This window comes from Varanus komodoensis, unplaced genomic scaffold, assembly GCF_004798865.1.
Source record: "Varanus komodoensis strain SLA01 unplaced genomic scaffold, ASM479886v1 scaffold10, whole genome shotgun sequence".
NCBI lineage: Eukaryota > Metazoa > Chordata > Lepidosauria > Squamata > Varanidae > Varanus > Varanus komodoensis.
Window position 1 is genome coordinate 18,865 of NW_025335269.1, and position 13,787 is coordinate 32,651.

General features: G+C 39.2%; 1 protein-coding gene across 9 annotated transcripts in view; it reads right to left on the bottom strand.

The window, feature by feature from the left end:
- TECRL (trans-2,3-enoyl-CoA reductase like) overlaps positions 1-13,787 on the bottom strand; it is a 63,670-nt gene that overhangs the window by 5,779 nt on the left and 44,104 nt on the right. For 4 of the 9 annotated variants that reach the window (XR_006416808.1, XM_044452086.1, XM_044452065.1 and 1 more), the window contains 4 exons: positions 13,368-13,411; positions 11,753-11,810; positions 8,554-8,639; positions 7,847-7,892 (listed from right to left, as the gene is read on the bottom strand). Coding sequence is in view for 6 of the 9 variants with exons in the window: in XM_044452086.1 (XP_044308021.1) it covers positions 7,847-7,892; positions 8,554-8,639; positions 11,753-11,810; positions 13,368-13,411 (234 nt within the window). In the remaining 3 variants the exon portion in view is untranslated. The other 5 variants (XR_006416811.1, XM_044452108.1, XR_006416809.1 and 2 more) reach the window with 4 other exon arrangements.

Here is a 13,787-nt window from a genome sequence, read left to right on the forward strand (position 1 = left end):
TGAAAAAAATACATCCTTCCTCCTTTTTGGCACCTACATCAGCTGCTCAGAGTCCAACCCACCAGCCTAAAGCGGCAGATGTTGAAAAATATCAAAAAGAGCTACAAATGGCAATACAGCCATCTTTAACAGCTTTGCAAGCATCCCAAGAGGCAATGTCAACACAACAGGAAAGCATCTCAACTGAGCAAAGAGAACGTCTTGATAAATTGGATAATTCTATTAAGGAGGTATCAACCCAATTGGTGGACGTTCGACTTAAACTGAACAGAATGCACATAAAATACTACAAGCACATGAAAAACTGGAAACGGTAGATAAAGAAACACAATTAATTAAGCAAACAAACAAGTCACTATGGGATTTGCTTGCTATACTAGAGATGGAGAAAGCATCTAACTATTTAAGATTTCAGAATATACCCAAAGGAAAGAATGAAGATTTGCGAGAGTTAATGATTAGCATGCTGGCAGAGCTGTTAGAAATAGAAAATGAAGAGATCGGAGCAGGGATCGATCTTATTTACAGAGTTAACTTGACCTATGCCAGAAAAAACAAACTTAGGAGGGAAGTCCATGTCAAATTTGCTCTAAGGTCTATAAGAAAATGTTTTGAGGGCCATACGTGAGAAACCTTTAAAGGTGGATGATCGCCATGAGGTGACAGTTCTGAAGCAAATACCATGGAGGATAAGATAAGAACGAAAGAAATACTTATTCCTTACTACAAAGTTGATTAAGAAAGAGATTATGTTTAGGTGGCTAACACCAGAAGGAAAATTCTTCACTTGGAACTCTACAAGATATAAATTGGACTCGATTTTTAAGCCACAAGAGTTCTATGAAAAATTTTGAAGTATGCTTGAAGAGAAAGAACCGGGTGCTTCAAAAGGAGGGGAAAGTGCCAAATCAATGGAATTAACAATGTATCACTCTGAGGAAGGAGAAATAGTGAATACTGACTTACAACAAGAAGTACAGACACTGGAACCAAAGGAAAAGAAAAAAGGTAGAAGTGTAAAGGCGAAGAATAAGTAGATAAGTATATACTCTTTAAACATGGCCTTTAAAAGGGAAGGAAAAATTGAATTGCTCTCTTTAAATGTTAATGGACTAAATGGACCCTCTAAGAGGAGAAGGATTCCCTCTCAACTTCAAAAACGAAAATTAGATATAATTTGTTTACAAGAAACACATATTAAGAAAGAACATGTTGAATTTTTGGAATGTTCAAAGCTTGGAAAATTGTTTGTATCTTCTGCTTCCCAAAAGAAGAGAGGTCTAGCATTATACATTAAGGAAAAACTAGACCCTAAATATATACTATCTGATGAGGACAGTAGGATTCTGATGGTTGAAATCACAATGAAACTTAAAAAGGTGATTTTAGTGGCGATATATGCCCCAAACGACCATCAGGAAATGTTTTATCAAAGATTACATACTCTGCTCTTACAAGAGGGCTACCAGACTGTATGTGTAATGGGAGATTTCAATGCAATTGTGGATAAAAAAATGGACCATAAGAGTGAGATTAAGGGAAAAAAGGGCAGGAGGATACTCCCAAAGTCTTGTTTTAACACGATTGAAGAACTCAGATTGATAGATGCTTGGAGGCATAAAAATCCAACCTCTGCTAAATATTCTTTTTACTCAAATAGACATAGGTCATGGTCTAGAATTGGATAACCCCAGACTTAGTACCAGACTTGGTAGAAGCTGAAATAGAGGCAAATGTTTGGGTGGATCACAACCCTGGAGCTATATCACTGAAAGGAACAGCAATGACACCCAGATGGAGCTTAAATAAAGCATTATTAAAGGATAAAAAATTTATAGAAGACATAAATAAGGAAATGCAACTATTCTTTCAAATAAATAAAACTGAAGAAACCTCTCTACAAAATGTGTGGGATACAGCTAAAGCCTATGTCAGGGGATTGATAATAACATATTCAGCAAAAATAAACAAAAAGAAAAAGCAAGAATGAGCAAAAATATCAGAGGAATTGATGAAACGGGAACGAGAACTTCAGGAAGATCCATCCAAAAAAAATCTTAAGGTCCAAATGAATATTTTAAAGTATAAACTGAATCTCTTGGACACAAATGAACTTACTAAGCAAATGAAATTGGCCAAACAGAATTTCTTTGAAAATGCTAATAAACCAGGGAGATGGTTAGCCTATAAAGTAAAGAAAGAGAGAGAGAAGAGACTGATTTCTAAATTGAAGGATGGAGAAGGACGACTACAAGTTCAAAGTATACAAATTAAGAAAATAGCAGAAGACTTTTTTTACAAAGCTATATCAGAATGATGAAATCTCAACTGAAAAAGTAAAAAAATAAATCTGAAATGGAGATTTACCAAAACTACCAGAGAAATATCAAAAAGTATTGAATCACGAAGTAACAACTATGGAAGTAACAGAGGCAATTATGCGACAAAAGAATAATAAAACTCCTGGCCCAGATGGGCTGCCAGCTGAGTTTTATAAATCCTTTGAAGGAGTCTTTGCTACGTTTCTAAATATATATGTAATGCAGCACTTTTAAATGCTAAAATACCAAATACTTGGACAGAGGCAAATATTACATTAATACCAAAAAAAGATACGGACTTAAAACAGATTCAGAATTATAGACTTATATCATTATTAAATGTGGATTACAAAATTTTTGCCTGCACAATGGCAGAAAGATTAAAGAAGTTTTTAATAGACTTTATTCATTCAGACCAAAATGTTTTTTTGCCTAAAAGACAAATGAGGAATAAGTTGAGAACTATCTTGGATATCCTAGAGCAGGGGTCTCAAACTCATGGCCTGTGGGCCAATTGCCGGGACAGGCGAGGCACGGGGGAAGGGCCCTGCAGCCTTCAAATCGCCGGCGGCGCCCGGGCCGGCCGCAGGATGAGTGGCCCACCACCACCATGGTGCTGGAATACTTGATGCAGCCCAGCCTCACCCAGACTCTACTTCCAGCAGCCTCCAGGTAAGTTGAGTTTGACACCCCTGTCCTAGAGTATTATGAGATACATACGGAAAAACCAATGGCATTATTATTTATGGATGCTCAGAAAGCCTTTGATAATGTCAACTGGCAATTTATGAAGCAACAGATGACCCAAATGGAGTCTGGTGAAAAGTTTATTAATGCAATATCAAGCATTTATCAAAAGCAGTCAACTAGGATTATAATTAATGGAGAATTCACAAAGATTATAGAGATACAAAAGGGTACAAGACAAGGATGCCCGTTATTACCTCTGTTGTTTATATTGATTTTTGAAGTGTTGAATATTAATGTTGAAGTGTTGAATATTCAACACTTTAATTAATATTAAAGTGTTGAATATCAGGGATGATGCAGACATTAAAGATACTAGAATTAGAGATGAAAGCTACAAATTGCAAGCATTTGCAGATGACCTGGTTTTCATAACGGAGGAACCTTTTGTAACAATCCCTAAACTCCTACAAAGGATTGAAGAATATGGCGAGGTTACGGGGATGAAAATAAATAGAGAAAAGACGAAACTGTTAGTTCAAAATCTTACACAAGACCAGAGAAAAGTTCTGCAGGAACAAGTAGATTTGCAGATTGTCAAAAAGGTTATGTATTTGGGAATTTATCTTACACCTAAGTGTACTACTCTGAAAGAAGACAATTATGATAAACTATTGAAGGATATTAAGAGTGACCTGGAAAAATGGGCTAATTTGCAATTATCTCTGATGGGAAGAATAGCACTAGTTTAAATGAATATATTACCAAAGCTTTTGTTTTTATTTCAAATGATTCCCATAAAAATTGATAGAAAATTTTTTGATGATTTAAATTTTCAAATTTCAAGATTTATATGGAGAAAGAAGAAACCAAGGATTAAATTAAAAATACTTCAGGAAGCTAAAGAGAATGGGGGTTTTGGCCTCCCTGATTGGATGTTGTATTATCAAGCTTCTGTTTTAACATGGCCAAAAGAATGAATAACTTTAAGAAATAAGAGAATTTTGTATCTTGAAAGGCATGATTTGGAAATGGGCTGGCACACTTATATGTGGTATGAGAAGGCTAAGTCACATGGCTCTTTTTTAAGTCATTATATTAGTAAATCATTAATGTAGGTATGGGAAAAGTTAAAGATAAAACTGTATAATAAATTACCAAGATGGCTTTCACACATGGAAGCTTTTGTGTATCCAATTGCATTGAATTTTGAAGGGATTATAAGATATGATGATATTTTGGATAAGGATGGAGGATTGAAATTGAACCAAGAAACACAAGAACAGGGATCTAATATCTCTTGGTGGCATAAGGTGCAGATACAATCGAGATATGCTGAAGATTACAAAGCGTGGGGTTTTTAGAAGGACTTAACAGTGTTTGATCAAGTGATGGTTAAATCAGATGAGAAAATGATTAAAACATTATATGACTTCTTACTTGATAGGAAAATGGAAGATGAACAGGTTAAGGAAACTATGATAACGTGGGCACAAAATTTGGATATAATATTGAATTAGAAAAGTGGCAAAAGCTGTGGGAGAGAAATATTAAGGTAACATTAGCAACTTCATATAAAGAAAACTTGTATAAAATGTTTTATAGATGGTATCTGTCACCAAATAGATTAGCTAAGATGTTTCCAAATATGTCAAATGAATGTTGGAAATGTAAACATAAATTGGTTACTGTTTATCATATGTGGTGGACTTGCAATAATGTGAAAAAGTATTGGATTAAAATACATAAGTGGCTCGAGAAAATGTTACAAAAATCCTTAGCTTTTAAACCTGAAGTTTTTCTATTAGGCATTATACCGGAGGACATTAGTAAACAAGAAATGTATTTGATTTTACATATAATTACTGCGGCGAGGATTGCATTCGCTCAACACTGGAAAAGTGAGGAACTACCCACTGATGAACTGATTCTAAAAAAGATTCTGGACTGTGCAGAAATGGATAGATTGACTTTATCACTGAAGGAGAAAGAAGATACTGACTTCTATCAAACCTGGGACTCTTTTTATGATTGGCTGGAGAAATGGGACTTGGCTTAGATTTAAATATGTTTTTAAGTTATCATAAATGAAAAAAGAAGGATGTGGGGGTTGACCCAGTGGGTTCGATGTTTTTGATGATGGATGTTGTTTGTAGTTTACTTTTCTTTTTTTTTAGGACTACAATTTCAAATAAAACTTATTTAAAAAAAAAGAAGCAATGGTGAGCAGTAGCAGCACAGCTGCAATGGTGGTTGGCAGGGCTCAAGTCGGAGCCACAATTGAGCAGCGCATGGCCAGCATGTGGGGAGGCTCCCTTAGTGCAGATCAATTGGCAGCATCATTCCACATGATGCCTACAATCCTGATCAGCTCCACAAGGTGCAGCATCAGCCCACTCCCAACATTGAGCAGGATCCTACATGTATGCTCGGTGTTGAGTGTCAGGATTGGCTGGGGTGTGGCGGTGAGGTAAGGATGGCCAGGTCACAGTGGTAAGGTGGTGGTAACATGAACAGGCAGCCTGGTACACTGGGGCCCCCAGTGCCATCGTTGGAGGAGGAACCCAAGTCCTCCCACTCCATGTTGCATCTCCCTTGGGGCACTGCTTACCATCAGTCGTGGCCCCTGCTGGCTTTTCCTTCATCACGGTCCTTTTCTAGGTCATCCTGGTAAACTGCATGGCATCCTTGGTCTGCATGGTGAGAGGCTGCTCAGCCTCTGTTCTAGAAGATTTGGCAACACGGAGCACATCTTGCCAGGGAGCAAACTTGAGGTGATATGCCCACTGCCAGTGTGTTTGCTTTTTGAATGCCTAGCAGTGCAAATGACATGGCCCTCACCAAGGCAGTGTAGGCAAACAGAGTGACCATCCATCTCCAGTAAGCACACCTCACATGGGGGGCATCTTTGAAAAGCCAGGTTGGTCATTGTTGGAAAAAAGCAAGAAAACATGAGAAGGAAGGGAAAACAGGAGGGATTCTTTCTGTCCTTCCTCGGGGAGAGGGCACAAAGCAGCCTTAGAAGAAGGAACAAGAGAGATAATATTGAGGGAAGAAGACATTTTTATTTAGTAGAAATTAGTTTAAAGGAGTAACTTTTTTAAGGAAGAAAAAGGGAAAGTGAAAGCAATGTAAATAGTAGCACTACAGATTCTGATTGGTGAAGCAACCGCTCATGCAGTCAAAAAGGAACTGAGGGACTGAATGAGAGCCCAACCACTTTTACCTGGAGCCCTAGAAGGGGTGGGAAGGGGCTCCCACCCACTCCTGGTACACTGAGCAGTAGAAGTTTTTTTCTCCAATCAGGCCTTGTGCTATGCAGCAAAGCCCATATGTGCAATGCACAGAGAACACAAAGAAGGAACTGGTCCTCTAGCTTTTGCCTTCCTGGAACATCAGTAGAACCTTGATCTGGAGTCTGCCTGAGTTTTTCCTTCTTTCTCCACAGTGGCACTCAGAGGTGGAACCAAGCTTGGTATTACCAGCCATGCTTTGCATGTTTTGGTGGCCTATAGTTGAGGTTTGTTACTGTCTCTGTCCCTGGAGCTACAGTGAAATACCAAGATCTGCACTGTATCCAGGCCTGAGTAGAGTAGAGTAGGATGGCAAAACTAAGGTGCTTGTTTGAATATACCAAATCCTGCTGGTTGCTGTATATCCTGAAGGCCACTGAAAGGGTTCTTCCAAGAAATAGGTCTCCTCTAATTCTGGGCCTGAAAACAGCTGCCTGTCAAAATGTAGAAAGGAACCTTAGAAGAACCCAGCTCTGGCTAATTGGACATTTGGTACTCATGTTGAACTGCATCCAATCAAGCATGTTTCGTCCCACCTATTTCAATGGAGGGAAAATGAATATTTATCCTTCTTCCAATGGGATTAATGCATGTTTTTAATTGGCTAGTTGAAATATATTATCAGTGAAGGAGAGGCAATTTTAACAGAGATTGAAGTGAGATGCATGACTATCTGTAAAGGTGAACTATTTTGTTATGTACTGAAGATAATTTTGTTTCATAAAAGGGAGGCTACATTAATCAACTAAATGTAAGTTAATTAGACAGTGGTAGTCAATTTTAATCAGTGGAGCTGCAAGTTAACGCTTGTTTCTTTGTTTTTTCCTCCTCAAGTATCATCATAATAATGAAAAAGTAAATATTAAACATGCCCATTCTTTAAAACAATGTGTGCTAACTTCTGTTCTTTGCATTTCAACGTTTCAGAAGTATCAAAAAGAAAGGCATGCAGCATAAATGTGGCAGAAATGAGCTGAACATATATCCCTGTCCTGTAAACAAATTGCTTGGAACACAGCAAATGTATACTCACATTGGAGCCAGTGTGGTGTAGTGGTTAAGAGCATGGGACTGGGACTCAGATGATCTGGGTTCTAGTCCCCACTCAGCCATGGAGCCAACTGGGTGACTTTGGGCCAGTCACAGACTCTCAGCCCAACCTACCTCACAGGGTGGTTGTTGTGGGGATAAGATGGAAAAGGAGATGTAAGCTGCCTTGAGCCCTTTGTAGGAAAAAGGCAGAATATAAATTGAAAAATAAATAAATAAATAAATTCCACCACACTTAAAATGTACCCTATGTTGATGTTTTGGTAATATGCATACATAGCTCAGCTCAGTGAATTAATTAGCTGTCAACTGAGCAACTGGAAGCTTGAATTGGTTGATAATCCTATTAGTTCAAATTTTATTGTTTTTAAAGACTGGCAGAAGTGCTGACTGTATTCCACAAGCAGGTTTTGGCAGGAAGACAGATGGAGCCAGTTTATTCATAGTTTTCAGCTATATCAGTAACTTCCTACCTATTTAATAGCTTGCTCTTACCTGGCAGGGTTTGTGTCATCACTGTGAAACTCATCCAAGAGCCAACCTGTTACAGGGAAAGAAAAAACATCACCCCACTTATGCATAAATACATAGCTGCCTTAGCCTATCCCAGTTAGCCTGCTCAAATGAAAGCTAGAATCTGGACTCAAAACCAGCTGTTCAAAACCAGCTTGTCTGATACATTTCCCAGAGGTGACAGACCTACTAAGGCAGCATGCATATTGCAAAGCAGCAATGTAGTAACAGGTGATTAGGCCAAACTGCTCACCTGAGATTACAAGAATCAGAAGAACTCAAAAAAGAGCTGAAGCAGAATCCTCTGTCACTGAGCTCTAGATGAACAGCTAGAAAGTTAGAAGGTTCAAATGTATGTTTCACCCAAGAAACCAAATTGTGGCTCTGTTTAGCAAATGCTGTTTAGCAAATTTCTGATACTATGAATTAAACCTGGCCTTGCCCAAGTAAAATGTGTAGCACCACTGAGCTAAGCCCCCATTTGTAAAATAAACTCATTCAAAAAATTTTTAAAGGCCATTCTGCTGGAAAACAGGCATGAGTTTGGATCAAAGCAAAGCTCTTTGCAAGATCTTGGTAATGCAAGATATTGGTAATCAGAAGTACCAGAGAGCTCATCAAACAAGACTTTGAAAGAATGTAGCACCTGCACCACTTGCTTAACAGAGAGGGCAGTAAAAAAACAATACCTCATATGTATAATTTGGGCAGGAAACCAATGTAAACAGCCATGTGAAAGGGTTGATTGATGGACTTGGAAAAGAGGTTTTATTTCCTTCAGGAAAAGAGAGACAAAATTTCATCACAGTAAGTTCAGAAATTAGAATAGGTTTATTTCATACTATGAATTGCTCTGATGATTAATACAGAAGTTACCCTCAGTATAAAATTATATGTACTTCAGAATTGCACTATTAATGTAAACCAGTTTCAAATTCATTCAAAGTATCATAGTTCTCCATCAAGACTTTCTGGAAACAAGTCTTATGGAGTGACTAACAAAAGGGTCTCCCCACTTTCACAGTGCTATAGTTTTCAAGATTCTGTGGGAGAACATTTTAAATCAGTTGTGAAGTATTTTAAATTGTGTCAAGTTGATGTAAAATGACAGTGCAGTGCATAGAATCATACAGTTGGAAAGAACCTAGCAAGCCATTGGGTCCAACTGTCTGCTCAATGAAGGACACAAGTCTCCCACACAGATTCTAACCAGGCCTTACCCTGCTTAGCTTCCAAGATTAAGCAGGATCAAGCACTTCAGGATATATGGAATTGGAACCTGGCAGGAAAATAATTGCAGCATTTGTGGCTTATCTTATTTTCCAAAGAGGATATGTTGTAGCTGTCATGAAATTTAATGAATCCAACACAGAAATCCTGGAGTTGTACATCACTTTAACAATATGGTACAACCTCCATTCAAGATTTCAGGATTCCTCTTCAGTCAGAGCCCTCCCTGATCCATTAACCTATCTTAGTGAGGCCTAGAGGAGAAGAGGTTGTGGCATCCCCAGAATGGTTCCAGGCCTGACCATGCATGGAATCAAGTAACTTTAAATGATCACAGCTTTTCTGCCATCTATCCTTGGTATGGCTCTAGAGCAGGCCTAGACTATTGATCAGATAAAGCCTGTGTCATTTCTGTGTGACTCCTTTCTGTAGGACTCACCCATTCCCCTGCCCCAGTGCTGACAGCTTTATGCTCCAATATGCACTTTTCCTTGCTTAATGTTAAGGGGGAAAAGGTGCCCTCAAGACTGCATAAGGCAAAGCTGAGCTGGTTGGGAACTCTCTCTCTCTCTCTCTCTCTCTCTCTCTCTCTCTCTCTCTCTCTCTCGTGTGTGTGTGTGTGTGTGTGTGTGTGTGTGTGAAGTATGGGTGCATGAATAGAGTTGGTGTCTGTGTGTGGGAAAGAAAATGTGGTGGAAGCATGTCAACTGTCATGCGTGCTGACTCAGAAGAGTCCTTAGCATGCGCACAAGAGGAAGAAACTTCCCATGAGAACCAGAGGGCTGAGGAGGATGTATGTCTGGTGCCAGCAGAACAAGCAGCACTCCCCAACAGCACAGACTATGGGAATGAAAGTTCAGCAGATAAGGGAATTCAGGAAGAAGCCAAAACTGTAGAACAAGCAGAAACCAATTTGGCAGTAGCTGAGGAAACAATTGCACCACCTGGAGATACGGATGGTGGAATTGTAGGAGATAGCACTGGTGAGGCAATCGAGGATGCTCATTCCTGCAGACACATGCGCAGATTGGGACAATTAGAATCAAGATTGATTGAGCGATGCAGGGAAAGGAGTCAAAGTGACCCACCCACAGAGGGGCAGCCCAGGAGAGTAAAAAGCAACCCATGAGCTGAACTCGTTCAGAAAGAGGAAAACTTCTTAGCTTACTTGAATGTATTTGTAATACTGTGTAGAATAAAGGCTTCTGTATCATTAACTGGAGTGACTGTTTTTGTTGGGAAGGAGCACCAGCCTCACAACATCAACACTTACTCCCTCTACATTAGAAAGTGGCCCCAACTGCTGCTGGCATGTGGCCCAGGGTCAATTCAGCACTTACACCAAAAAAGGTTGCTTCCTATTCTAGGGCTGAGGTTGGGCATTTGCTAAATACCCAAGATCAACAAAAAGCCCATGAACCCAACATGACCACCATTCTACCTTTAAATAAAGGTACCCAAGAAGTTTTAAGGGTTGAAAAACATGTCAGCTCAAGACCAGATGTAAAGCTTGCTCATATTACTCAAGCTCTGCAAAGCTGAGAAAAATTGGAAGTTTAGGCTAATGCCTTAACAAATATGTCCCATTGGCAGTATTGATATTGTGTAATGTCAAAAATTGTATTTACTTAAACTGCCCTCCACACCTCTCCTTTGGTCTTTCAGGCTCAAATCTAAATGGGGAGAATGAAGTATTGGACTAGCAAATATGCCTCACATTGTCCTGGTCCATCTGAACTTCATGGTAGCACTAGAAGAATTCTCCTGTGGGTTGACCATGCCTACCTGTTGCTTGTAAGCAAGCACAACTTCTGATACTGTGTGATATCATTACTGATCACAGGGTACATTTGTTAAGGCATAAGCCTTCTGCTAATTTCCCAGCATTGTGGAATTTATTCACAAACCAAGAAACACATACAAAGAAGTCATTAGGTGAGTAGATGGGTATAAGCAAATAGATATGTCCCTGTATGTTCAGAATAGCTTGCTTCTGAGTTGAACCTACAAAGGATTCCAGCAGAGGTTTTTTCCCCCTTTTCTGTCCTCAACTGATTTGTCGATTGGTGGGAGTGATCCTTCTAAGGATACCTTTAAGGATATCTTGGGGGAGAGACAGAGTAATTATGGGAGATTTCAATCTCCCAGATATTAGTTGGGAGACTCACTTGGCGGTGACAGCCAGGTCACGTTGCTTCCTAGAAGCTATAGAGGGAGGGTTTTTCATACAGAGGGTCCGAGAGGTGACAAGGGGGGGAAATATCCTTGACTTGGTCTTGACCAATAGAGAGGAGCTGATAGATGAAGTACAGATTAGGGGAGCTCTGGATGCGAGTGATCACTCCATCCTTTGCTTTGAGATCAGGGGACTGCGGATGGGCAGCAGGTCGAGCACTAGAAGCTGGGACTTCAAGAGGGCCAACTTTGACCAACTGAAGGCCAGACTGGGGAAAGTCTCCTGGGATAGGTTACTGGAAGGGAAGCGGGTTGAGGAGGGGTGGATGGCACTCAAAAGGGAGGTTTTGGAGGCACACAAATTCTTTTTCAAAACAGTCACAGCAGGGAGACATTCCTCTAGGATTGAGACAGTATCCCCAAAACCATATAGAATGTTAAAGAAGATGCCATAGGTACACCAGTGAAAAATAAACTACAAACCTGATTGATTTTGATGAACTAACGCCACATTGATAAAATGATTCCCAGCTTCACACACCTGCAAAACATTTCAAATATTGTTCTTATATTTTCAGGATGTAATTGTACAATTACATATTTAGGTAGCAGGCCCCAGCCTGGTGGAGAAGATTTAGACCATCCTATGAATATCACAGTAAATTTGCAATCAGAACTCATAGACAAGGAGGGAGAGTCCTCACACTTGATAAGAACAAGGATACCAAGAACAGAAAAGATATTGCTCTCAAATGACATCAGCAAGAAACATCAATGAGAGAATGGCTTGTACAAATTACCTGATCTATGTCTTGAATCTATGTATTAATTTTCAGAATATGTCCTTCTAAGCATATTGTTTAGATTAGGGGTGATGAATCTTTTCTAGCTCAAGGGCTAGGTTCAACTTTTGTAGAGATTCCTAGGAAATGCACTCTGATGGGGCAGGGGAAGTAAAGGGAGTAGAGACAAAGGCAAATGGAATGGGACCAGGTTTCCACAATACAAGTAAAATTTAGTGCTAAGTTCTTAATACCAGGAAAGTTGCCTTAGCAGAGGTATTGCAACCCTTCATTTAGATTTAGATTTCTGTAGCACTGACTTTCAAGTCTAGCCCACCATTTTTTGCAGTTCTAGGCAGGTAACAAAGCCAAAGGTTTCATGAAGCCCACAAAGTACTACCATCTCTATATGTTATTAAGCTGTGTTTGGCTTGTGAGGTGCAGGGCTACAATTATGAACATTATATTTTAAGAGGGAAGGCATAAACATGCTAATATGCTCACTACTTGGTTTTTGTTTTGATGTTTGTTTTGCTATCAATGTTTGTATATGTTCCAAATCAGGTATTGTGCTCCCCTAAAGTTCTTCTCTGGCTTCCCTAAAGTTCTTTTCTGTAAAAGGAAATTCGGTTTATGTGGCACTTACAAAGCTATGTTCAATGAAGAAGAAGCTTTCATTTGGACATCTAAGCAAATTGCACAGAAATTGAAAATGTCCCCTTTTGTTAATTCATCTACTTGTTGTCCAAGTCCTGGACACCAATCACAGGTGCTGATTTGTAAAAGTACACAAACAGTGATGTTAAGACTCCAAGGAACCAGTTAAGTCCAGGGAAGTACCCAGGCCAGAAGAACAAATGTGCTCTGAAATCTCTGAGCACAACATAAAAACATTGCATTTTCATTAACTCTATGGCTTTGTGAAGGAATGGTTGGTATGATCACAGGTTATATGAATAACAATTATGTTTTCTGGTATCACCATATCACTGAACTGTGAACTTATTGCTAATGTATCAATGCCAATCAACAAGTGTTAGTAATAAAGAAAATGAACACCAGGAAAATTCAGATGGGATGCTAACAAAAACCTACTCAACCAAAGAGGTTGTCTGCCAGACATATTTCTAAGTGCAAGATTCGACTATTCCATCCACCTTGTGACTTTTTCATGCCCTCTTCCAAATTATATACTAGAAGCCCAGGATTCCAGTATACTTTTACCTACCCTCTTGGGAGAGGATATACAAAACATGCACACCATATATTTTCCATCATCATATTTATTATTCTCCCACCTTCCTGCCCATACATACCAGAAACACAAGGGCAGCAAAAGAAACTTGCTTGTTCCCAAATGCTAGAAAACACAATGAAATCATACATTAGTCTTATGTATGATCTGAAAGCTGCTTGGGTCTTTCTTTTAGCTATGTAATGCATGGGTCTTGTTCTAGTTGGAAGCCTCACTCTTGATTTTTCTACATATGACTGCACTTCAGAACCTATGAAGCTTGAAGACTCATACTAAGACATGATGCTAATTCATTTCTACATCTTTAACTTCACAATGTTTCAACACAGATGAGTTCCATTACTAAGTCTGCTTACAGGCATGATTATCACATTGCCACAGACTTCTCAAGGCAGATTGTACAAGCACATTCCAAAAATTAACCAGATTAATTTCTTAGATGTCTTTTACTCATGGAAAAAGTAATTAGAATCCAGATTGG